The sequence below is a fragment of the Anser brachyrhynchus genome, assembly GCF_964034855.1.
Source record: "Anser brachyrhynchus genome assembly, chromosome: 20".
NCBI classification, from domain to species: Eukaryota; Metazoa; Chordata; class Aves; order Anseriformes; family Anatidae; genus Anser; species Anser brachyrhynchus.
Genome location: NC_137713.1, coordinates 6,321,137 through 6,346,742, shown reverse-complemented (window position 1 = coordinate 6,346,742; position 25,606 = coordinate 6,321,137). Strand labels below are relative to the sequence as shown.

At 50.3% G+C, this 25,606-nt stretch overlaps 1 protein-coding gene across 3 annotated transcripts in view; it reads left to right on the top strand.

Annotated features, from left to right (window-relative positions):
• Window positions 1–25,606, top strand: part of LRRC75A (leucine rich repeat containing 75A) — a 102,849-nt gene that overhangs the window by 57,844 nt on the left and 19,399 nt on the right. For all 3 annotated transcript variants that reach the window (XR_013941253.1, XM_080563428.1, XM_080563427.1), the window contains exon 3: window positions 4,104–4,216. Coding sequence is in view for 2 of the 3 variants with exons in the window: in XM_080563428.1 (XP_080419554.1) it covers window positions 4,104–4,216 (113 nt within the window). In the remaining variant the exon portion in view is untranslated. The remainder of the gene's footprint in view (window positions 1–4,103; window positions 4,217–25,606) is intronic.

Below are 25,606 nucleotides of genomic sequence, written 5' to 3'. Positions count from 1 at the left end.
GGCCCGCAGACGCCCTGCGATTTTCCTCCCAGAGGCTGGAAACCAGAGCAACAAATTCACGTTCCCATTTTCCACAAACGCCCAGCGCTAGCAGGAGCCGGGTCCTCTGTGGACATGGAGCACCACATCATTGGCATCGCTGCCCACGTTTTGCTGGAGGTTCGTCCCTCCATGTTATTTCGGGGCAGTGATCAACCCCACAATTTGATTCTGTTTGCAGACAACGTGCTTAGTAAAAAAAATGGCAGTTTTCATTGTTTACAAGGAAAATCGTTTTACGGAGTGTTTGCCAAAACCCAGTGCTGCGGCTTTCAGGTTTTGCAGGTTGAGATAAATCCTCCTCGCCACTTGTGCCCTCTGCCCCCAAAATAGCCAGCCCTAGGTTGAGCTGACGGCTGCGGGGGGGCAGGAAGCCCGTCTGGCCGCTGCCTTTCGTTTTGAGGGAAGCGAGGTTAAAACTTCCTCCAGGCGAGCGAGCCGCACTGTTTTTTCTGCTGCATCGGTTTCCAAACAAGCTTTTGGGCTCGGTCCCATGAGAGTGTGTGCAAGCTTCAATTATTTCCTGATAGACTTGTCCAATAAACCAGGGAAAAGCCTTTGTTTAAACCATAGCACGGGCATCCAGCTCTGCCTTTGGCACCGCTTCAGCTGCGTCGCTGCTTCTGCAAGCAGGTTTTGGGAAGCCCAGGGTGGCTTTTGGACACGGGTCAGGCCTGGGGGTGATTTTGGGGAGCCCATTTTGCTGTATCGTGGTGCTGCTGGCTCGGGAAGAGCTGTTGTAGGGCTGGCCCGTGACCTTCCCCACTGAGTTCTTGGGGGATTTGCTCCTGCTCGGGTCTTGGAGGTGCTGGAGGTTTAGGGCACTCCTCAAAAAGAGGCTTCCTGCAGCCTTTTCCAGCCCCAAAATAGCGCTGTGCCACGAGTGCTGCTGGTGGTCTGGGGTCCTGGAGGCTTCGGGCAGGTCCAACCAAGTGAGCAGCCTCTGAGATGGGCTGAGCATCCGTCCCAGTGCTAAACTGGAGCATTTATCTCCAGCCTGCTGCAGGACGATGTGGAGAAGCCCCTCCTGTCGTCCCCTTGCGTGGTGCCACGACCAGAGGGGCATGAGTTGCTGTGTCGAGAAGCGGTGGCATCTAAATAACGTTTTAAAACCCCAAAACACAAGGAGCCCTGTACCCGCAGAACTTGTGAGTCGAGCTTGCTAGTGAAGGATGAGCTGGCCGTGGCTGCTGAAGCAGGGAGATGGGGCACAGTAGGTGCCTCATCCAGCTCTAGCATCTTTTTGAGGAGCCCCTCAACGTGCTGCAGGGGTGCTGGTGGTTTGCTGGGTGCCCTTGGGGGGATTTCTTTGTGCTCAATTTCTCAGAGGGTGGCTGTGATGGGAAGCCGAGGTCTGAGCCTCCAGCAAGGATCTGGACACAGCACTCGGGAAGTTTGGCAGCTGCTTCGGGCAAAATCTCTTACCAGAGCCTGGAGGGCTCCCGGGGAGCCTCCTGCCATGCGTGCATCAGCACAAGCTTCTGGTGCTTTTACTTCCTGTGCTTTTTTTTTTTTCTTTCCGTATTCCTCTGCGGAGTTGTTTCACTTCCCCAACAATTTAGTTGTCAGGATAATACAGGAGATAATTTTAATTGTCATTTCCAGGATTATGGCAGAGGCAATTTGCGGCGCGGAGTCGCAGCACAGTGCCTGCTTCCTTGATTTTTTTTCCACGCGTTTTGATGTGCCGTTCCCTTCCTAACATGCATCATCCCGTGCGGTGCAGCGGGGGAAAGCCCAGCTGAGCCTGAGCAGCATGGGACTGGGCACCGTTATGGAGCTGGGCACTGTCATGGGGCTGGGCACCGTTATCTCGAAGTTGGGGCACCGCAGCCCCCTCTGCTCAAGGTGGGGGTCTCGACGGCGGGGGTCTGCACCACAGCAGGGAGCAGGGCACCCGCTGTGGCCGTGCAGACATCTCTGCTGAAACTGGGACCCAGAGTTGGTGATGCTGGCATGCAAGGAGCCAGGAGGATGGAGCACAAACAGCACTGGCACGGGGAGAGCATCGCTGAGGAGCCCTGCCTGGCACACAGCGTCCCCACCAGCTGTGCCTGATTTGTAGTTTCTCTAAAGAGTTTCTCTCTGGCTTCTCTCCCCTCTGTTTTATGCAAAATGTTTTTGCTTCCCTTTAATTGAAAGGCAGCAAATGGCTCACGGACCCAAAGATAAATGGCAGGAGCTGAAACACGGGTTAGGTGTGGAAATCCACGGCGTTTTCTTCTCGTGCTGGGGCTGCTGGTTGTGCTGGCAGAGGGGAGAGCATCGAGAGGGAGCAGCACGTGTTGCTGTCTGCCTCGAATGTTTTGAGTCCTTGATTAAAAAATGACTGTAATGTGTTTTCAGCCCTTCTAGTGGAAAACATGAAATAAATTATTCTCCTTTTTTTTTTTTCTCTGCTAATTTGACGTGCCGAGCCTGTTGAGTTCCCCCATCTCGAGTCTCGAGCTGTAGCTATTTGTTGCTGCAGGGCCTTCAGGAGAGATTTCAGCTTGCTGGGGGTGAGCCTAGGCTGAAGCCACACCAAAATTTGTGGGATTAAAACCCTTATTTAAAGTCATGGTGATAAATGAGGTGCTGAAAAGAAGGGGTTAAAGCCCTATGCTGCTATTTCTGCTCCAGCCATCTGCTGATGTGCCCCTTCTGCCCTGTTTTTTTTTTTGTTCCTTGAGAAAACCTGATGTATTTGTTTCCCTGCACACCCAGAGGTGATTTGTCAAAAACCAGATTGCTCTTTGGTTAATTTAATATTTATAATGTCTTTATAAAGCCTGTCCTGCTCTGCTGACTACGAGGTGAGGTGGGAGAATACATTGCATAAATTACGCTGCACGAAATACGCAGCTCGCAGCCGGGGCTGGAGGGAGGGAACAGGAGGGCAGCAGTAATTTGGCATCCTGGCAGAAAAGACACGGCATCTTCATCAGCATCCCTGTCCAGATTGTGGCAAAATCTTGGGCAATCAGTGTGTGTAAAGAGCAGCGGTGAGCCAAACCCGGGCTGAGTGCTGATTTGGGGGCTTCCTACCCAGTTTCTGTTTCTTTTCTAAGCTGTTTCATGATGCAGCAATTTCATAAAACCAGGCAGATTCCACAGATTGTCACATCTTGGCGTGTTGTATAATTATTCCTTTGCTTAATCTCTGCTTGTCATCTCTCAGAGAGCAAGCCAGACATTTTACAGCATTAAGAGTCGTATCATGCGTTGGTATATAGAGATCTTGAAAGGAGACATGATTTAGCTATTCAGGTGCTGGCATTTGTATTATGGTTTATTTTTAGGAACCAAAATTCTAGGATCAAATTCAGAAAGTTTCAGAATTAAAGTTTTTGAAACCAATGATTTCTCATTTTACTATCCTTTCGCATGGAAATTTTAACTGGAATTAAGGCGACTCCACCAAAATCGCTGCTTTCCTTGATGCTTTTTTTCCTATCAAATACCCGCTTTGAGAGTTTCTGATGAGTGCTCTTCCTGAGATCTCCAGGCTCACCAAGCCTCTTAGCGTCTGTCTTTGTGTAAAATGGTTCTGACAGTAATGGATGGGTCGTTTGGTTTATTTAATCAATCTCTGTACAATTTGTGTGCCCAAAGCCATTAGGTGGTGTCAAACGATAACGGCGCTGCTGCTGAATGAACTGCAGTGACTACGGCACTGCGTGCGCTCACGGGACAAACCTTCCTGGTGGGTCATGCTGGGGATAAACCCCATAAATACAAACAGTGTTCACATATGTGATGGATAACACTTGGAAATTTGGGTCGTGGATCCCACCAGGGCAGTGGGCTGCTGCTCGCAGGCTTTGCTCGCACTTGGAGGTGGATTTGCAGAGGAAGAATCCCATCTGTGAGCAATGTCCGTGTGTGTGCTGGCCCTCGGTGAAACGCCCTGTCCTTGCAGCACCCTAACTATCACTGGGGTTTTTTGTCCTCCTTCCTGTACAATTTTTAGCGTGGTGCCTTGCGACTTGCCAGCTTCTAGCGGCTCTGGGGTTGGAGCATCCTGCGGGCAGGACAGTCACGCTGCAGCCACCTTACCTGGCTTCCCTCCCTTGTCTCTGCAGGAGGGGGACTCCCTTGGGGCCATGGAGAAGCTCTGCCGGCAGCTCACCTACCACCTCAGCCCCCACTCGCAGTGGAGACGCCAAGGCATCATGAAGAGGAAGCCGCAGTCCTGGTGAGTCGGCTTTCCGAGCCACCCCAGTGGTCCCTGTCCTGTCCCTGCTCCTTTTCCCCTACACGTGGCCGTGTTACCGGGTTTCCCTGCGCTCACCCAGAGGTGTTCTGCTCCGCTGCCACTTTTCTTTCCCCATTACAGCCTGTTCCAAGATATCCTAATTAGCTGGTAATTAACGTATAGGCACATGTCATCGTGCAAGCACATGTCACCGTGCATGCCAGGGCTTGCTGTGTGTTTGCACGATGGGAAATGTTTAATTAAAAAAAGAGCAATAAATGGCCCAGTGCCCTTCTCACCCGGGTCCTCAGCAAAGCATCCTGGCCGCCAACGTCCTGGTCTATGGTACCGAAAACCTCTGAATGAGTCTGATGGGAGTGGAAAGGGCTCCTTGTTTTTGGCAATACTATGCCTTACGTATGTAATTGTGGTGCTTTGTATTTTTAAAGAAGTAAGAAGTGCAAAAGAAGCTGCAGTCTGGCAGGGTTAGGATTTGTATCCAGGTGTTTGCTGATGGTCCCGAGGGAGTGTTGGTTCCTGGTGTAGCAGATGTTATCTGTAGCCACAGGAAGAGACTAATCCTGTGAAAAAACTCAGTCTTACAAAAGATTACAGAAAAAGAGGGGAGGAAAATAGACACCAGGGACTAAAGGACTGGGGGTCCAAACAGGATTAGGACCCTGTCTCCTAGAGAGCTGGCTCAGCATCCCTTGAGCCCTGTTGTTCGTAGAGACCCACATATCTGAACAACATAGAGATGTTGTTACCTCCTCATTGACACCATCCTGCACATGCAAGAAGCAGGCACGGTTGCTCAGTACCTCTCAACCTCTAGTTGGGCGTTTTGCTGTGATGGGATGGCACATCAGTCGCTTCCTTTCTTGTAATCTCTTGCTTCCCTGCTGCTATGATGTTCACCGCTACATTTCCCCCGTCCCGAAGCCGCAGCCACCTCTCGTGTGTAGTTTCTGCCAATGTCTCTCCAATTCAGTCCAAAAGCCCCTTTATTGTTTCACCACTCTATCTTGTTGGGCTAAATTCCAGTTTAAACAGAGACTTCTTTCATCTCCGCCCAACAAGCAGCGCAGTCAGAGCTTCAACATGCTCCGGCTTCATTATGCCTTGCTCTGAAATGTCATTCCGTGGAAAAATGGCATTGCTCTTGGTTCACTCGAGGAATAATCTTGTTTCTACTAATTTGTGGTGCTACCACAACAGCTGTTGGGTGCTTAAGATAACTGCGGTAGGAAGGAGAAGGTCAGTGAGGGGAAAGGGAGCTGCTGCGGTTGAGGAATGTGGCACAAGCATGCTGTGACCCGGTGGGATCTCTGCATTTATAAAAATCACATCCTTGGGACCTTAAATATGGATTTAGTACTCTAGTATGTTACCTATTTTCTTCATTCTGTTCAAGTTTAAGCCTTTTTTAATTTTTTTTTGCCTCTTTAATGTGCCTAAGGGACTGATCCAGACCCTTTGGTGATGCCCCACTGGTGCAGAACCTCAGTGCCCATCCCAGTGCCAACGCACCCACCTCGTGTACTTTGCTCGTGGTTTGCCACTTGGGCAGTGTTTTTTTCTCTGGTTCTGACTCTGTTATGACTCAATACCCATCATTTTTCTCTTGGGACGAGCTAGGAAAGTTGACTGGGATGGGCTGTAAATCTCTGAGATGGAGGGTCTGTTTAATCGTGAAAGTGTCTGACACTGGCTGGCATCTTCTGTCCCTCTGTGAGTGCCGGTGTGCGTCGGGCGATGCAGTAGACAGGTGTTTGTCACTGCTGGCATACATCAATGCAGGGCATTGCTGCCTGTGCCCTGCCTCAGCTGGGGCATAAAAGCTCTTGAATAATAAGCACCTTTTCATGTTACATGCAAATTAGGGGGTGATGCACGATAAGACAGAATGTAGCACTTGTTTCCTTTGTTTTTCCCAGCCTGAGCAGGGCTGAAAATGCAGCGGTGCTTTCCTCTCGCTCCACATCCATGGTGGCAGCAGCAGCAGCTGGGTAGGAACCCCCCTGGCCCTGGGGGACATGGTTTTGCAGCACCCAAGGACAAAGCAACAGCCTGGGGAGGATGTCTGGTAGCTCAGCGTGGATGGTCAGCCTCCTGGAGCTGCCTTAAAGCCCCTCTCCAGGCCTCCTTTTGCCTTCTGGAGGCAGCTGGAAATGTGCTTTGCTCCCTCCTTTTTCAGTGCCAGCGTTGCCAGAAGTTGGAGGTATTTTGCCCCCGAGGAGGCAGAGCTCCCAGCTCCCGTTTGTAGCAGCGGGGGCTCCCCTCCTGGCTCTCCTCCAGCCAGGTGCCCCCCTCCAGCCGTGCCCCCCGTTTGCTTTGTTTCTCAGGGTATTAAAGGGGATGTGGGAACACGCCAGTAAAAGGCCTCTTGCCAACGAGGAATGCTTCCTGTTGAGCTTTGGTCTCAAAGCTGCTTGGGAATTTTTCTTTAGAGTCAGAAAATTCCTAATTTTTCCTGCCACTGTCGTTTTCTTCCTTGGGAGAGTTCAGCACCGGTTCGGTGCCAGGTGACTCTTCTCATTGAAACGGCTGGGAAAAGCATCCGAAATATTTTACCATCAGAAATATTTTTATCAGAAACTGATCCTTTATAGAATGAAGGCCTGCGTTTTCCCTCTTTTTCCAGACAGTGCTCAAAGGGTGAGTGTTTGCAGCAAGGAAGGAGTTTATGTGAGAGGCAATGTTAGTCTGAAATGGGTGCTCACGGGTCCTCCTCTACACCCAGGAGTCAGCCTGAGCTCCCCCTTGCTCTTGTAAAACCTTCGGATGTGTTAAAAATTTACTTGAAAATCCCATTTGGGCTAAGATCTACCTGCTCTGGCACAGCAGGAGTTCTTTATTAGAGCAGAAGAGACGTGCGTTTAGATTTTGTGATGAACTTCTGGAGGTTAAGCAGCTTTTAATTGTTGGTAGCAATGATCTTTTAACATCCCACTCCTGATTTCATCAGGGTCACAAAACATTTCTGTTCTGGAGGAATGCTGGCTGCTGATCGTTCATATCGTTCATACTTGCTTGTAGTGTCTGCTTGCATTTCTCTGCAAAGCCTTTGTGAAACACAAATTTAAAAAAAAAGGGAGTTTTTTACAGGGGGAAGCCTGATGCATGAATAATGTGCCCTTCCTTTTGAAAACAGAGAGAGAATGAATGTTTGTGGATTAAAATCCTCTGCTGCTGTTGGGAGTTGGTGGGCGAGCGATAGCAGCAGTTGTAGCTCCTGCAACAATGGCCCCTTCTCAGCCTCCAGGACGAATGCACCGCCAGTGGGAGGAATTGTGTGGTCTCCTCTTCATTAAAATCCATCCTTGTGTGTGCGTGCACAGCAGGCTGCTGAAGAAGAGCAGGGATTTTGTGAGATGGAGACCTCTGGGATCTGTGGGTGGCTGTCACGTCGAGGGGACTGCCTTTCCCCCTCGGTTACGGGGCTGCCCCAGCACAGTGCTGTCCAGCTGACAGAGCAAATGCTGCCAAAACCAGGCTGGGGCATTGCCTGGTGCCCTCAGGGCTGACTGTGTTGCAAGTCACTCCACCTTTGCAGTGGAAAGCAGGCGATTTCCAAGCCTCTCTGCTCTTCCCCACATGGCCTGAGGCTCCGTACCTGCGGCTGGGTTGCAGAAAAGCAGCCCTCGGGTTCTTGCTGGGAGCTGCTGTGCTCCACGCCGCTGCTGGGGCTGGGGACTGGGGACATCAGGTGCTCCAGGCCATGGTGGATCTTCTGACCTTAGCTATGCCACATCAAAATGGCCGTGGTCCACAGCCTGGTGGCACCTGTGTGGTCACTGCAAAGCCTCGTGCTGCCACCCTTTTCCGAGTTAAACACCCACCGTGGTGCCTGCGATTTCACTGACGGCCCCAAAGGGAGCATCACCCCTCGGAGAGGGTCCGGCTGAGGGGGATCACAGGAGGCTGCCATCCTTGCTGCCCTCCTCGCGCAGCTCCCGGCCATCCCTGCCCATCCCCACGCTGGTGGTGGTGGCAGACAGAAAAGTAGCGGATGCAAGCAGAAAGCAATCCCTTTCCAGGGCAGATGCTAAGTGTTGCCTGCTGGCTGCCTGTGCGTGGCAGATGCTAATAACAGCTCTGCTGGGGTGGAGTGCAGCTTGTCTCCATGTGTATCCTGTAGCATTAGAAATACTGCAGTTACTTACTGCATTTTTTTTTTCCTGTTAATTGCCCTAAAAGCACAGGAGAGTCCATCTCCAACTTATCATACCATACTTTTGCCATTGCTTGTCCCAGGAGGGTTGGAAATGAGAATTTAATCTGTGCGTATGGCGGTGGTTCAGCATTCAAACCCCACCTGGCTGAGGCAGACCAGCCTTCTTTGGGAAACACAAAGTGACCCCCAGAAGGGTCTCACGTCATGGCTGGTGCCCTGGTGTCCCTTGTCATCGTGCCAGCTGCTGGTGGCACAGGAGGGGTCCCTGTGTGAGCCCTGCTGACAAGGAGCAGTGGGGTTAACCACGGGGACAGAGTAATCCGGTAACAGCGGGGTGACTTCACCTGGTGGGAAGACCTGGCGTGACGCAGAAGGGAGTGAAGGTTTCGGGAGGGAGAGTGGAAAACAAGGGGAGGATGAGCAAGGCACAAAAAGCTCTCCCTTGGCTGCCTTGGGTTCTGCAGCCCCTGGCCACCCTCGGTGCGGTCAGCGGTGCTGAGCATCAGCTTGCTCGTGGTGCACCCAGCATCCTGCTTAAAGCATCGTTTCGCTTGGCCTTTCTTCTACGGCGTTGGTCTCGGACAGGCGAGGCACTTGCTCGGCCTTATTAATGAACTCTCGCGTCGCTCTCTGCCCCGCTAATGAGAGCAGTGGCAGGATGAGGAATGGTGCTAAGCCCGGCTCCTTCAGGAGGGAGCAGTGGAGGAGCCAGGCAGCTCAGCCATGAGTGCAGAGGGAGGAGGAAAGCCAGCTGGCATTTACAGATTTTTTTTTTAAGCTTTCCCACCTCTGTGACCTTTCTGCCCATCTCCAGCCCTGTGAGCATAACGGCAGCGTCTTCCTAGCAGCTGCAGACGAAGTAGGAGCTTCCTTGAGCAGGCAGATCTCATAACCTGTGGGGGATATCCACCTTTGGCTTGGTCTGGTATGCACAGCACTCAGCTGATGTATGTAAAAACATATTTCCTGTGCTTTGAAACTCTGTGGCAACGCTAAGGAGGACAGGAGGGGATGGGGCTGCCTTCCAGCAGAGCTGGGACCTGCGCCCTGAGCCCGCTTGTGCCCACCTACAGCACCCAGTGCAGCCCACGAGCAGGCTGACTGCGATTCAAAGCACACACCATGGGAGAAAAAAAAAATAAAAAGGAAAAAGCAAAACATTTTGAGGCACCAGAAGTCAAGACGGAGTTGGGAGAAGTATTTGGATGCAGGTGATTTCACAGTGTGTATCACAGGCGTGCACTTTTCATCACCTTTATCCTCCTCACTTTGTGTCCTTCATGGTCACTGGGCATTTCCTGCCTCTGCCAGCCTGGGGCTCTTTGGACCTCAGTATAATTGCTCAGGAGATGTCTTTCAGCATTAACAGCATCGTTTAGTTGCAACCTCTGGCTCAAGAAGTGCCTAAAGCTCTGGAAGCTGGGAGGATTTTCCAGGGAGGAATAACTGATTAAAGCCCTATATCCTTTACTTAGGCATTAATTAGCATCCAGACACAGGATCTTCACTCAGTAGACCTTGATGTGACCAAAAATGATTTTTCTTTTGCACTGATGCTTGCTGCTGTCACTCTATCAGTGTGGTGCTGGGCTGAAATGTTCCCAGGGGAAGATGTTTTCCATCGGAGAACACCGATGGTGACTGAGACAGAGGTGTCCCCATGCCAGGGTCCCTTGGGATGTCAGTGCACATCAGTCTGCCTTTCCCAGGGAAGGCAGGCTTGAAAGGAAGGTGCTGCGGTGGTTGTTGTGAAGCAGCAGTGGGTTCATTTAGAGGCAGGGGCACTGGCACGACCTTTGGCGAGATGCGAACGGTTCTGAAGGGCGAGCGGATGAAGTGCCTGAATCCAGGGGAGCAAATATTGGTGAGGTCTGTGATTAAGAAATCATTCTGCAGCGTGCTGCTTGTGGCAGTGAAACACGCTGTGCTTGCTTTTGTGGGAGAAATCGGAGTTCTCCTGGCAGCCTGCTCCCTCCCCTTGCTGGAAGCCCCAGCACTTCCCAGCACACTCCGACCCTGCACACCCCAAAAAGCGCCCAGCGGGGAGGATAAGCAGTTGGTGAATCACACATTTCATTCTTTGTTTCCTCTGGAAATTATCTGGCCACCAAATAGGTGATTTTGGGGTGGAAACGAGTTATTTTTGCAGGGGACCAGAGCACTGCAGCAGCATGTGGAGGGTGGGGCTGCTCCTGGGCACAGCCCGCACTCTTCCCAGCCAGCGCTGCTCACCCTGGGGCCCGTTTTGTGCGATGGAGATGAAAGCACTGGTTTAGTTTCCCAGCTGCTCAGTGAGTTTATATCATCTAGCTGAGACCAGATGATCCATCAAGCCGTTTGCTGGAGGCCAGCAGGTTGCTCGTGGGCTGGCGTGGCTCCGGAGAGCACGGTGCTGCCTTGCTTACTGCACCAGAGCAGTTTTCTGGGACAAGGCACAAGCCCTGGCTCAGCACCCATGCGTGGACGGGGGATGCTGTGTCCCTCTGGGTGCCAAACCAGTGTGTGGCATCGGATGGAGGTGTCCACAGAAAGCTTCGTCCCAGCTTCTGCACTGTGGGCGTTCATAGTGTGGGCGTGTTGCTGCTTTGCAGCATGAGGACATTTCGACTGATGAGATTTAGGGCAGATGAATCAGTGATTGAGCAGGCCAAATCCCGACCCTGCAGGTCCAAAAATGCCTTTTTGGCAGCTGATGAGGAGAGTGCTTCTGCTTGCAGAAGTCTCGTAGCCATGGGAAGGGAGCACGGCGTCCTTGCTCTGTCAGAAAGCGCCATGGCTGGCCCGGGGCCCTTTCAAGACCTTGGGACCCAGGTATGCCAACAGATTGTCAGGGGCTGAGCCTGGGCATGAATTTAAAAGCTTTCAGCAAAATGTGAGGAAAACAAAATGTGGGCAAGCATTGTTATGCAGTACTCGGATGGCGACAGCCGGAGACACCAGCTGCAGCGTGGTTTTGTGCCACGTGAGGTCTGTTGAGCCGCCAACCAACCTGAGAGCATTTGGGACTAATTCAAATTGGTGTAATTTGCCTTGGAAATAGGGAATTTGCCTTGGCCACAAAGAGATCGCTCCTACAGCCAGCACCCCTTTGCTTATGGACAACAAGCGCCTCTTCAGAGGAGTTTCTCCTGCCTGAAGTAACTCCTGGCAGGGACACTTTGCAAGAAAGCAGCAGCCAGCGTTGATTTTGGCTGGGACTTGGCTTTGTGCATCCCACACCAGCTGCCCAGTGTCACACAGGACTGTCAGAGTCGTGCCCTGCAGTGGGGCTCGATGCCCTTGGCTCAGCATCTCCGTGCTTCCCCGTGCAGCATTTGGGATCTCTTGTTTACGGAGCACAGGACATGCAAACGCATGGTGCTTGTTCCTGCAACTGCTCACCGGATTCAAATGAAATGCATGGCAAATAGGGGTTTCCATTGATTCAAATTTCTGCCTTGTGTCCGCTTCACCCACACAGCCCTGCAGCAGCTCGCCCTGGCTCGCGGGGCTGCTCCCACTGGCTTTTTGGCTGTTTTTTGGCTGGTGCAGGCTGTCCCTGACGGCTGTGTAATCGCAGTGATGCTGCGGCTGCTTCCCCAGCACTGCAGCTGCCTCCAGCCCCTGCTCACCTTGCTCAGCCAAAGAGTGCCGGCGTTAACAAAGACCGATTTTTTAAGCTTGTTGGAGCTAAACTGTAAATTATGCATGCATATTGAAATGCCATCCGGGTACGTGCTGCAGGGCAAGATGTAGTGTTGGAAGGGGCTTAAGGTTTTCCATTCAATCACTGTAAAATGAGCCCTTACCCCGTGTGTTGCCCTCTGCAAGCCTACTGGGATGCTCCAGAATTTAAAACAATTAACCCAAACAGTGGAGCACCGTTTATTTTTTTCCACTGATGAATACCGGTTCTGACAAATGCTCGAATCGCCTTTGCTGTTCCCTGCTTGAACAAATGAACCGACAGCCAGAAGTACTAGAAAATAGCCTAAAGGAGAAAAAAATCTTCCCTGGCAGCAAGAGTGGAACGAGGTGATTTACAGCACCAGGGCTTTCCTCACTGCTTGCGTGCTCTCCTGAGCTGGCTCACACTGCTTAACCTGCCCCAGCCTAAAAGCTTCAGGTAGTCACCAGCACGACCTGTGCCTTAAAACCTCGGTTCCCCGCCTCCATCCTCATCCTCCTTCCCCCCAACACACTAAGAAATAATTCAGTTTTCTCAGAGGGAACATTCCTAGGTGATAATTGGCTTGAAGGGAGCTGGAGCCGTGCTCTGGTCCTTCCCTTTTTCCCCTTAGGAAGACTAAGGAGGATAAGCAGTGGGTATGGTGGGAGCAGGACCAGCAGCCCCACTGACATCCCTGCACGCCCTTGGTGGCATCTTGCTCCCTGAAATGTATTTTTTTGTTCTGTGCCTGATTAGGAAAAGGCCTTTGACTGTTAAAGGTGTGATTTTGTGTTTTTTAATAACTAGTCCTCCACTTCCTCTGCGTCTGGGGAGGTGGAAATTAGATTTGCTTTCGGCACATTGCGGTGATTGTTTAAATCTATCCTCAAAACTCAGGAAAGCATCTAGTAGAAATTGTTATTAAAGGAGGAATCGGCTGGCGAGATAACTAATCCCCCCCGCCACACTTCCTCCCTGCCTTGGAAGTCCTCAAGGCACCCCGTGACCACTTGTCTTGTCCAAACCCTGTTACCTTATTCCTTTTTTCAGCCCGCCACCTTGCAAGAAACTGCCCGGTGTGGCTGGCTCCTGGGCAGCCCCCGGCTACGTTTGCCAATTAGGAGAACTGAGCTTTATGGTGAAGCTTTGATAGTGCATCGGGTTGTTTTTTTCAGCCCTTTCACGTTGTGCGTCATTAGGAGCAGTAAATGAAGTGCTCAATGAGCTCATGCATCATGCGGAGCCGAACCTCGGGGCTCCCGCTTCTGATCAGCTTTTCGGTTTTGTTGCTGCTCTCTTTGCATGAAAATAATGCTTTAAAATTAGGATGCAAATGCTGGGGTTGATGAGAGCGCTGGAAGCGGTGTCGTCCCCTGGGAGCCTGGCCCTGAGGTCCCAGCTCGCCCCGCGGTGACCCAGACACAGATGGGACTCGTCCCTTCCAAGTCGAAGGCTTCGTAATTAGACGTGGCGTATTCCCTTGGCTCAACGGGCCAAAAGGTGGAGGAAAACAGAAAAAAAGTGCCCTCTGGCGTGGGCCCAGAGGGGATGGTCGAGCACCATGGCAGCGCTCAGCCCCGTGCGATGGAGCTTCTGCATCCCAAGGAGGGGCTGGGCAGCACCCCTGTTAGCAGGGAGACCAAACTGCAGAGCTCAGATCCCGACCAGGCTCTCAGTTAGCAGCTTTGGCTTTTGTGACTCTTGCCAACATGTGGCAGCTGGGCACACCCCTTAAATAATGGGACATTCAGGCCCAAAATTAGTTTCTTATTTGTCCAGCAAGGAGCCCAGGGTAACGCTATGCTTCTCTGGGTGTTTCACCCTCCCGTTGTCCAGGCTTAGCACTAGATTGTTTTTTCTTTTCTGGGGTGGAGGAAGCTGTCCTCGTGTGGTGGCCTCCCAGCCTGCTCAGTCTCTCACGACAATCACGTCTCACCTTGCTGCCAGAAGATGAGGATTTTTCCTCAGTAGCATCTCAGCTAAGAGACAAATGCACAACTGGAGCGAGTCCCCTCCTGCCACCCCTGCTTTAATCAGCTTTTGGGTCCTTTAGGCCACTGGTGGTTAAACGGAGTCTCACCATCCTCAAGGCGATGAGGCTGCGACTTGGAAAAAATATACTGATGCGTCCACACAGTATGGGCAAGTTACCTTGGAAAGATATATGCTGATCTCTCCAGCATCACTCATTCTCTAACAGCTCAGAGCACAGCAACATGAAATGTCATCACTGATGGGTACAGAAAAGAGAAAAAAGGGCAAAATGTTTGCATTGAGAAAGCCGAATTGGAGAGGGTGCTTTGCTTGTGGTTTTATTCATTGTTTTCTCCTAAAGCTCCCTGCAGCGCAGCATATGATACAGCCGATAACAGGGCCTGTCTCGTGTCAGAAAAGCAAGTAGGTTAAACAGCCAGCTAGGGAAAATTCAGGGAAGGTTTTTGTGGTTTTCCTGCTTGTCCAGCACAATGTGCAGCACAGGAGAGACTGCGGGAGCTGGGCGAGTGCTGCTGGCGTGCTGGACGGAGCAGTGTATCAGGTTACCTCCGTTCTGCCCGGCTGAAAAGGAAGTCTTGGCAGCCCACGTCTCCTCTGATATTCGCTCCCTTTTCATCTTTTTAGGGGAGATGAAGGCTGAAATCCCCTCCGGGAGCGGGGCAATAATCTGCCAACAGCAATGAAGCACTGCTGGAGGAGCATGTTTGCTTTGGGCAGTGAAATACGCTTGGCGACGCCTGCTTCCTTTCGTTTGGCGTTGCGTCCCCAGAAATGGCAGCGGCTGCTCTCTGCCCACCCTGGGCTCACGGAAAGGGTCTGTTAGAGGGAAATACGAGAGCAAATATTAGGTGAAGGGCATTCACCGTGGCTTTCTTTATTTGCCTTTCACCGTGGCTTTCTCTATTTGCCTCTCGCCTCTCTGCTTGGCAGCTGGTCACTCTGGCGATGGAGCCCTTCTTGCTGTGCAGATCCTGCTAACAGAGGTGCCCGGGTGCCCTCGGCTCCCCGGCCTGGCCCCAGGGAAGCCATCAGCCCAAGGCAGCCCCAGAAAGAAGGAGGGCCGCGGGGAGCCGGGCTGGCGGCCGCCTCTGGCGCTCTGGCTCTCATCAGCACGGAGCAGAGGCAACGGGGGACCCCTGCCTGCCTAAACTCTTCCAAATGTGATCTGTGCTCCGATAAAATAAACAGTTTAGGGAAAGCGAAGCCCCAGGCACACACTTTGGCAGCTGATCACTCCCTAATTGCAGGAAGAGCAGTTGGGAGAGGGAATTATTTTATTTTTTTTTTTGGTTCCTTGGGCTGGTTTCTGATGAGAAACTGGGCTGGAGGAGCAGAGTTGAAGCTTTTCTCCCTCCCCTACCCCAAACAACGATCCCATTTTCCTTCCCCTCGCACTGACGGAATGTAACCCATGTCAAGGAACAGGAAGCACAACCAGGCTCTGCAACGGGTGAACCTCAGGGAAATCCTTTACTGTTTCGTGCATGCAGTTCTCTGCAAGCTTCTCCTGAGCTTTTTGTGGCGTTCGACGCCCCAGGGGGCACGGTTGAGGCCTACAAGAGGCAGGAGTGGGTGCAGGCACTGCTGTAACCCAGAGACCCACAGCACAGAGACGATGCCCCTCAGGCCACCCTGTGTGACCGTGGTTGTTCCTTTCCCAGGCAGGAAGGGACGACGATAATTAATGCCAGCCCCTTCCACCCACATGCGGACAAGGCCTCCATGCAGTCAAGGCCTCCCAGCCCAGCCCCTGCCTTTCTCCTACCTTCTCTGGTCCTTTCCTTTCTCCTCCTCTTCCTTTCAACTCACCGTTTTGGAACTGTTTTAAATACATTGGCAGCAAATTGTGTGCTTTTATGAGCGATTTACTAATGATTTCTCTTCTTGTGGCCTCTTTCTTTTGGACACTGAGAATTAAAACCTGATTCAAAGGTCTTTTTTTTTCCAGTCACATCAGCCTCCCTTCTCTGTAATGGGGAGCTGCTCATGTAAATCCAATAGAGACTTGGATATTTTTAATATACCTAATCATAAAAGTCCCTTTCCAAGAGCTTTTTCAGCTTTTTTTTGTTTTGCTTTTTTTTTTGTTTTGCTTTTTTTTTTTTCTGTGCTGGAATTTAAAGAAAGTATTCTTATTGTTTGTTCTAATGTAAACTTGAACAAATTCTTATTCTGGTCAAATTCTATTCCAGGAGGTCATTTACAGAAGCAGCAATCCCAACATGTTGTTTTCTTTTAAATTCTTGATTGTTTTTCTGTTGGCAGTAGTGCAAATTGCCTTTCCTGCAAATGCATGTTATTAATGGGGCGTCAGCTGCAGTTTCTTATTACACTGGAGTAGAGTTTGTTGGAAATATTCCAGCACGGTTTGTCTATAGGAAAATGCAGGTTTGTTGAGTGCAAAATGTATCATAGGAAGGAGGTTATAAATACATTTCATTTCGGCGATAAGGAGGGAAGAAAAATGGAGTACTCCAACAGCGCAATATTTACATTTTTCTACAAGAAGTTAAATAGGGCTATAATTATAGCAAAGCATTTTGATGGATGCCAAAGGCTTATTTTTAGAATTTTGTTTAGCAGGAAATTAAAAACAAGTTGGGAAAAATCCCTCTTCGTGTAACACATAAATGGTGGTTCTCGCAATGAGTAAGGCCGTCGCTTTCCAAAACACTTTATCCTGCCTCCTCGGCTCTGGACCATGACAAGGAGCTGGCTGTGCGACATGCAAATGAAAGCCATTCTTCTGCTTAATTATCCCTGCTGGAGATATTTATCAAGTTGCTTCTTCGGCTAACAGCACTTCATTTTCTGAGAATCTCATTGCTTTTAAAGGTTTAATTGGGTTCTTTTGCTAAATACCACGGTGATGCAGTGACACTGGCGCAGCAGTGCTCTCGCAGCTGTAGGCTGCTCTGAGCGGCAGGGAAGAGAGGTTTTCCGATAGCAGCTTGGCCATGGGAAGGAGCGGGTGGTCTTTTGGTCCATCCCGGACTTTTTGCTTGGTTTATCCTTGCCACCTGCTCTAGGGGCTGCTGCCATAAAACCCCAGCAGTGGCTGTAGGTCACCGAATATCCCCCAAATGCAGCTGCTTCTCCAGCAGCTCAGGCATGAGCCCCAGGAGTTTGACTCGGTTGGGTTTTCCTTGGGTTCCCGGGTAATGGAGCTGTGATTTCTGCTTGGCTGATGCTGGTGGGTCACATTTATGTGGTTTGGACTGAAAACCAGAAACATCGTGAGTTTTTTCCCCTTTTAAATTCGAGTAACTGTTCAGTGTGTCTGTTCCCTTCTGCCTGACGATATTTTTATTCTCAGCTTCCAAAATCAACGCAGTCTTCGTACTTCCAGCAGCCCACGTGTCCGTGAAAGGCAGTGCAGGAGCCAGCCCCTGCATGCTCACGGAGCTGCCTGACCTTCAGTACCCTGATCATTTTCCTCCTGTTCTATTCTAGCACATGATTGAGACCTGTCAGCCTTAGAAAGGGACCAAATATCAAATTGCCAAAACGTTTAATGCAAAGAAAGTCTCTCTGTTATTTCCCTTCCTCAGAAACACGCTCTAGGGTGGAATCTGAGGCAGCTGGGGAGATGTTGGTTCCATTACCCAGCCGCAAACAAAGACTGTTCGCTGCTAATTCTGCTCTCTTTCTCTGAAAGCTGTCTCTCCCCAAAGACACTCCTCACCCAAAATACCAAGTTCCTTCCTGCATGCACACATTACTTTGAACATCAGAATGCCTAGGTGCTTTTTGAGCCAAAGATGGGTCTTCCAAATCCAAATCTCAGCCCGTGTGAAATAAAAACCCAGCTGAAGAGCCACGGGCTGTGCCACAAGGAGGCCATCCGATGTCAGGGTCACCAGGGGTGACAGGCAGTGTCCCTTGTCCCCGCCAGCTGGGAGGACATCGGGTGGGCTGTGTCCTTCCCGCTCTCGGGCGAGGTGCTGGCTTTTAGGCACCAAGGGCTGGGTGACACTGCTCTCTAGTGGATGGCTCTTCATCAAGCGGGATGGAGATGCAGGAGCTGAGGCTGATGGAAAGGGTAGGTGCTCATCTGTGGATGAAAATTGTTTTTTCTTCTTGTTTGCATCATGAGCTTTTAGAATTGAACACGTCCATGGAGACATTACACAGGCACAGAGCCGTGTTCACCTTCAGTAATGAAATGTAACTTGACTTATCTAACCATGATGGGAAGGAGTTATTGATGAAGGTCTTCCTGATGCCAGCAGTCCTTCCACTAAGACACCATGGCCAAAACCAAGACCCTTGTCGGCTCTTCTACCCTCCTAGGGTCCTGGTGCAGGGGATGCTCTTGGGTGCACAGAAATTACTCTCCCCATCCAACACCCCATGCACATAGCAAGCTTTGAGCCTGGAATATGAGAGGAACAGGCCTGTGTAGCTTGGTGAGGAGCCAAAGAAAATTCAGCGGGATTTGGAAAGGAAAGGCGAGTAAACACAGAGCTATTCCTGGAGCAGCCCCTGCTCTTGGGCACGCAGAGGAGGTGAGCTGCAGGCATCACACACGCACGCAAAGCTGGGTGTGCAAGAGGAAATTTGAGAGAAAATTGTAGCCTACCTTCCAGCTGTGCCCTTAACTAGAGGCTTAAAAAATGCTGGACTGGAGGAGAGAAATAGCCCAGCATTTGGTCTTCAGCAATGGCAACAGGCAATAGGCTTTAGGGCTGTTGCATGATGTCATTCCCAGCAGACAGAATTATTTTATAAACGGAAAAATTGATTTTGATGTCAGACATCGGGGGCAAAATTAGGAGCAAGGCCCGCAGATGAAGAGCTGCAGGCTTGTGGGTCTGCCTTGCCTCCCTCCCACATCACACGGCGCTCGCTCGAGGTTGTGATTCTGGCAGCAGGGGCAGGACGTTACCAATGGGGATGTCGGCATTTTACTATGTGAAAACTGCAAACCTTAGCAGAACCGTGAACATTCTTGGAGCGAGAAGAGATCAAAATAACTAATCCCCACCGGTACTTTCCCTCTTACCAGCAAAGGCTCAGGAATTTCTAATGTGTTTATTGGTCAGGTCTGAAGGAGTTTTAAAGTTACATATTTTTATATTTTAAAAAATCCTCTTTGCTCCGAATCGCTGTAAGAAGAGAAGTGAAATCTTTCTGGCTGTGAAAACCAGACTTTAAACTGCACTGTTAATAATCCTCTAACCCTTTCTGTGGCAGTAAACAAGGAGCTAAAGCAGCCATTGACTAATCCCAGCCGCACACACATGTGCCGAAGCTGCCGGAGAACGTTGGCGGTGGATGGTGAGCGTGAGACGCGGTGGGAACCGAGCGGCTTTGACTTTTTGATGCAAACCCAGCCAATTTTTTTTTCCACCATCCTAACGTGACTGTCGATGTTATCAGCCACAGCAGCTCTGCGTCAACTTCAGACCTCCCACAAAGCCCTTGATCTGGGCTACATCCCGAGGTGGGAGGGCTGCTGCTCCTTTCATCTGCTGGGAGCTCCGGCTCCTGGGTCAGGGGGTGTCCCACAGCTCATGCACGAAGAGCCTAAGCCGCAGCAGTCCGTCCTCATCTTCTCTGTTTTACTCATTATTATGCGTTCAAAACTTGTCTTTGGCCAAACACCACAACTTCGGGACAGCATTTATCAAAGACGTCTTTTACCCAAGAAATGAGTGCAGGGTGTACAGCGCTGCCTCCCATGCCAACAATTTTTCTATATTCACAGAAATCTTGACACCTATTTTGTAAAGCCTAAAACAACAAAAAGCCATCCATGGGTCATAGATTCCCCACATGGGCACTGGTATTTATGCAGTGAGATATTACGATGTTGCAGACTTGGATGTTTTAACAACTTGACCTTAAAAGAATTACAAGGAAAAAGTGGAAAAGGTAAATGCCCAAAATATGAAGCATGTTTTCAAAGTTGATGTCATCTTGCATTCAATGATTTTTGCTGGCATTTCTGTGAACAGTTTTCTCACCAGTGACATCACATATTTTTCTTCACTCTCTGGGGATGCCTTCTCTTATTTCTTGATTCCTTTGCCCTCCAAGGAAGTGGCTAAATTGTCCAGTTGCACTTTATTATAGGGCACGTCGGCATCTCATGTTCTTAGTTATACAGTGCTGTAGGGAAATGGCCTGAATTTAAACCAGGAGGAAAGCCCTTTCTTCTAATTCTCTTTGATCAAAACATCAACATTCTCGGTCATGGGAACATTTCGTGAGCTGATCCGGTGCTGCATGCAAAACAGCTCTTGGTTCTGCAGGAACGGGCAGAAAGCAGCAGGCTGGCTGCATGGGGCAGTGTCACATCCCAGCAACATGTCCTACCAAAGCGTTATCAGGGATTAGTGCATGGATTTATGCCAAAACCTATCATTACAGCAGTCAAAACCCCATATACTGTTTCCAGCTGGGAAGAAAGCCGTGTCTTCCCCTATGGAACAGCCTCGTAAAGCAGGAGGATGTAACCAAGTGGGTGTAAGTGGTCCTCCACCACAACTCACTGGGATTTGTGTAATGGTAAAAATCTTCCTATAGCGATTTGGGGTCATTCTGTGGCAAACTTTATGGCAGGGATGAAAGTTTTTACAGCTGTTTGTTACCATAATATCCTCCTCATTGCCGTGAGACAGTTCACAGGATCCACAGAGCTATTTTTATTAAATCATGTTTGGAGTTGGTTTGCTTGTTTCCCGAGGGATAGACTGAGTGTAGGCAGCTGCAAAGCAGCGAGCAATCCCCCAGCACGGGGACAGGGCTGTCCCACTGACAGGGGAGATTTCCTCTACGGTTCCTATAGGCTGCAGATCTTCGGGGTGGAAAGGCTATTTGTGCAAGGTAATCTATCAGTTTGGGTAGCTATCAGCCAAATCCCTCTCAAGGGAAACGGATAGATCCTTAAGGAGAAATTCTGTTTTACTTGCTGGCAGGAATTGTATGCATACACCAAAGGAAAAAAAAAAGAAAAAAAAAAAAAAAAAGAAGGCAAATGTGAAGCAAGACTGAATGCAGCACAAAACAAAAAAGAGCTGCCCTGAAGTTATCCCCACTCCCCCTTTGTTATCTTCTTGGGTTTGCTAAATTAAAGCCAGGGTAGAAGGCCCACACAAAGTCACATGGAGGCAGGCAGGCAGCATCGCTCCATGCAGGGGATAAAGCAAGGATCAACCCCTGAATGCTGATTTTAGACATGCTTTTAAATGGTTATCACTTATTCACAGGGATATTATGCCCTTTATTTGAAGTGAGATCACGGTGTAACAAGCTTTGGGCTCCCCAACTACAAGACAAGAGTGGTTTAGGCTTTGTCAGCTTAGGTGGAAAGAAGCGTCTGCCAACATATATATACATGTATTTTTTTCTTTTTATATTAAATGTATTATTCCATCAGTTTCATTCCATTGTTGCCAAAGAAAAAAAAATATGCAGAGATAACGATGTCAAATTAAATGTCTTTCTGCCTACATACAGGTGGAAGGGGCCCTGGTGAAGAGATAATTACAGCTCTCATTAATTGCCTGCAGAGGTGTGTGTTTGAAGGTTCGGCTAACCCCGCACCCCACGACCTGTCACCAACAGAGGAGCCCCGCAGCAGTGCCACGCGCCCCCAGGGCACGGGAGGGTTTAGCGGGGCCGTATTGCCGAGCTCCAGGATGCTACTGATGTGCTCGCTGGAGCTTGGCACCAGATCATTTAGTAACAGCTCCTGCACTGCGTGATCCGTCCTGCTGCAAGGGAGAGGACTCCATTAGAGGTTTTACATTAAACAAGGGAAAACGTCAGGGGTTTGTAACTGATTTTAAAAAACCCTCTCGCTCTCCTGGGCGTTGTGCTCGAGCTCTGATCCTCCCTGTAGGTAAGGCACCACTCTTATATCTACCAGAGCTTCCAGAGCTGTTTACTCCTACAAATCCTGGGCTATTTTCTTGCGTTCCGTGAGCTTTAAGTCCTACCTAACACTTTTAAAGAGAGGCCCCAACTCTTTGGATGAAAGAAGCTTAGGCTCAGCCTGGCAATTTTGATTTCAAACACATCCTTATGGCACAGCAGCCCAGGCTCACCTCAGGTGAAGGGGATTTGGATCAACCACTGACACAACTTTTCTCTGGAGGTATTTAGGCTGGGTAAGCTGTTTGCCTAAAGGTGCTGCTGTGAAGAAACCAGAGCCCAGATGCTGCAGCAGCCCTGTGCCCACCGGCCAAACCATGACCCTTTCTCCAGCCCCGCTGGCACCCAGGGGGAAATTCCCAATATCCACCCTCTCCAAAACACTTCATTTTAAAGCAACGTAATGGGGTGTAGCAGATACAGCCTCTCTTAGCCACGTCTTGTGGCTGAGAGGAGCCCAGCTGGGTTCCTCTAATTGTGATCTTGCACCAAAATGAATAATAATTTAAAAAAAAAAAAAAGATTGAAGCTATAGAAACTGTCTGGCCAGCCTTTTGCTCAGCAGCCTGTGTGAATAATCTTTGCCAGGGCGAACTGGCAGCTGAAGTGTGCAGATAATGACAAACAGTAAGAGCAGCTCTCCTTAGACTTTCCCCAGCCCCAATCCCCGCTCTGCCCTGTCCCCGGTGGGTGCCTACAATAAGCCACAGGCTCACGCTTAATGATCCAAGATTTGTTAAAGGAAAAAAAAAAGCTTTCCAATCAGCTTTGCCTGCCTGTGAGTAAGCCTCAAGTGATGGTTCAGAGCCTGCTGAGCATGATTGTGGGCTGGGGCTGCTGTTTATGGGAAAGCACAGCCCACTCGGCGCACGGGGAGGCTCATCCATCAGCCTGGGCTGGCTTCTGCTCCTCGGCTCTCTCTCAGCTGCCCGAAGCAATGCAGAGCCTTGCAACCATCTGGGCTTGTACTCGCCACTGTTTTGCCCGAGCCCATGGAAGGTTGCTGAGTTTTAACCCCCAAAATCTCATGCTACTGTGTAGGATCCGGCAGGAGCAGAGCTCTGTGCTGGGGCTTCAGTTGGTGTCGGCTAAAGCTGGTCCCAGGAAGCCTCAGGACCCTCTTGGCTTTTGTCCGAGCAGGAGAAGCAAACCCCCATATTAAATATAATACACAAAACACCACTACGTGTCAGCTCTCTGGTTTCCTTGCTCCTGGTGCTGCATTCAGAAGACAATAGCATTTCCTTTGCCTCCAGCTGTTTTGGCTTTCCTTATTTGCTCTTGCCCCTTCTGAGCTCATCCATCACCTCAGTGTCCTAGCTAACCGTGCAGGATATGGCCCTTTTCTCCCAGCTTCTGTTCTCAAGGCTCCGTTATGGATTGCTCTGTCCCCACTGCCGCTGAACAACACGTCTCGTGCTCGGCCCTGGGGGCAGGACTGTGGCAGGCTGGCGCAGGCGGTGGTTCTTCACAGCAGCCCAGATGTCTGCCATTCCCCCAGCCTCCCAGGGCTTCCCATCAAGGCTCCTGAGCTCACGGTGAAGCACTGAGATGCTGCAGGACAGGGCCTGATGGTTCCTGACGTTATGGTGGCACAGAGCAGAGGAGCCTGAAGAGCTGGAGACAGCAGAAAACACCTCCCAGAGGAGGAGGCAAATATTCTGGGAGATTGCCCACACAATGAAATAATTTAAACACATCGTTTGCAAAGCTCCGGTGTATGGTCAACACCCTCCAAGCCTGATTTCTAGATGGCAAAACAAACACATCATTTTTCTAAATTCCTTTGTAAAGGTTTCAGACTGGACCAGGTCTGCTTGTTCCCACTGGGCTTAACTCTGGCTTCAGGAGCAGAAAGGATTTTGGGGAGACCCTTCCTGGTGGCAATGACGTTATTTCAGCATCGAGCCTGGCCTTTTCTTATGGCTAGATCGCAGCAGCTGGTGACAGGCAAGGTGCTGGCAGATGGAGTCGATCCTTGGCTGTCTAGCACCTCTTGCAGACACCATGCTGCTCCGGGATGCTCACCCTGCCTTGCGCTCCCTGTCACGCATCTGAAGGGTTTTCCTCTGCCAGGCAGGAACAGGGCTCAACATTACCCTCTGTCTCCCAGGTACTTGGGATTAGGTTATTGAGAAGTCAAATGCTTGTCTTAATGACGGCTGGAAGAATTGGTTGACTGCTGCACAACCCCACGTTTTCAGGGTGGGGAATTAATTGGTGCAGCTGCCATTGGGGTTAGAGCCACCCCTGTGTTTCTCGGGAAGACGCGCGGTGGTCCCTAGGTGCCTCCGGTGTCCCGCCTGGTCTCGCCTCTCACACATACGGAGCAGCTGAGCAGTTTCTGGAGCATGAAGAGACGGAAAATTTGATTTCCTTAAGGAGGCCTTAACATTTCACAGCCTAGTTTGGGTGAAATTCAGTCATTTTGCTTGCAGCATGGCAGGCAGGTGCCTCTGTATTACAGCATGAGGCTTGCACTGGTCTATGGGAGCCCATAAAGGGATCAGGGCCCCATGAATAAAAGAGGAATTCGGTTCTTTCCTATGAGGTGTTCCCTCAACAGAAATGAAACTCGACACAATTTACCGTTCCTGAGCTGGGTTATTTGTGGGATGCCTCACGGCAAGGCCCCGCAGGTACCAGCTGGCTGCACACAGCCCATGGTTCGGGTTGGACGTGGTGGGACGAGACGTAAAACACCTTCCCGTGCCGTGCAGTACAAATGTCCACCAACGTGTGCTGGCACCAGAGCAGACACACTTGGAGTCGGTAAGCTTGCTCTGCAAAAGCAGAGTCAGTGCTGGTTTGCACCTTCAGCAGGAAAAACCAACAGGAGCTGGGCAGAAACATTGCCCAGCTCAGGATATAACAAAAGGCAAAATTTCTGCAGGTTTTAGCGAGAAGTTCATGCTTGTGCCACGGCAGCGGATGAGAAAAGGGAACTCACCCAGCTGGCAGGAGCAATTACCATGCACAGGGCTCTCCCCGCCTCCTAATTCATTCGGAATAATTCATCAACAGAAAGCCCTCAGCAGCGATCCTCTGCCGACAGGTCCTGATTGTAGATGTGTTCTTTGATTCGCTTTGGAAGATAAATTGACATGTGAAGCTCCAGTCGAGCTTGGGCTAATGAGTCTCTGTAGGGCCATCATGGGAATTCACTCATTTATCTGAGGATTTGGCGGCAGTGCTCATCTCCCCGGCAGCAAGGCTGAGGAGGCAGCCTAGCTCTAACATGCTGACGGTGAGGGATCTCATCACCCAGCCCTGGAGGTGGCAAGCCCACGTTTGCTGTCTTGGGCTAAACTCTTTCTGTTTTGGGGCCTCAGTTTCCCACCTGTACTGCCAAGAGGACAAAAACCCTGTCCTCCTGCTGAATGAGCTGCATAATCACCGCTGCGAGGCGTGTTACACCAGCACTGACACAAGCTGCAGTTCCTGTCCACCTAAGCAAGGGTTTCCTTACAGTTTTTGGCTTCTTACATCTTCAAAAGCAGCAGGATAATCAGCTTTTTCCATAGGCTTTGCAGTGGACATGGGAAAGAAATACACACTTTTTCTGAATTATGGTGTTTGAATGTGCTTTGTTTGTTTCTGACCATCTTCTGCCTATAATCAGCTTTGAAACATCCCCGCCAGGTGCACAAATCACCCCTGGCCTCCAGAGAACGGGTTGTTACCCCCA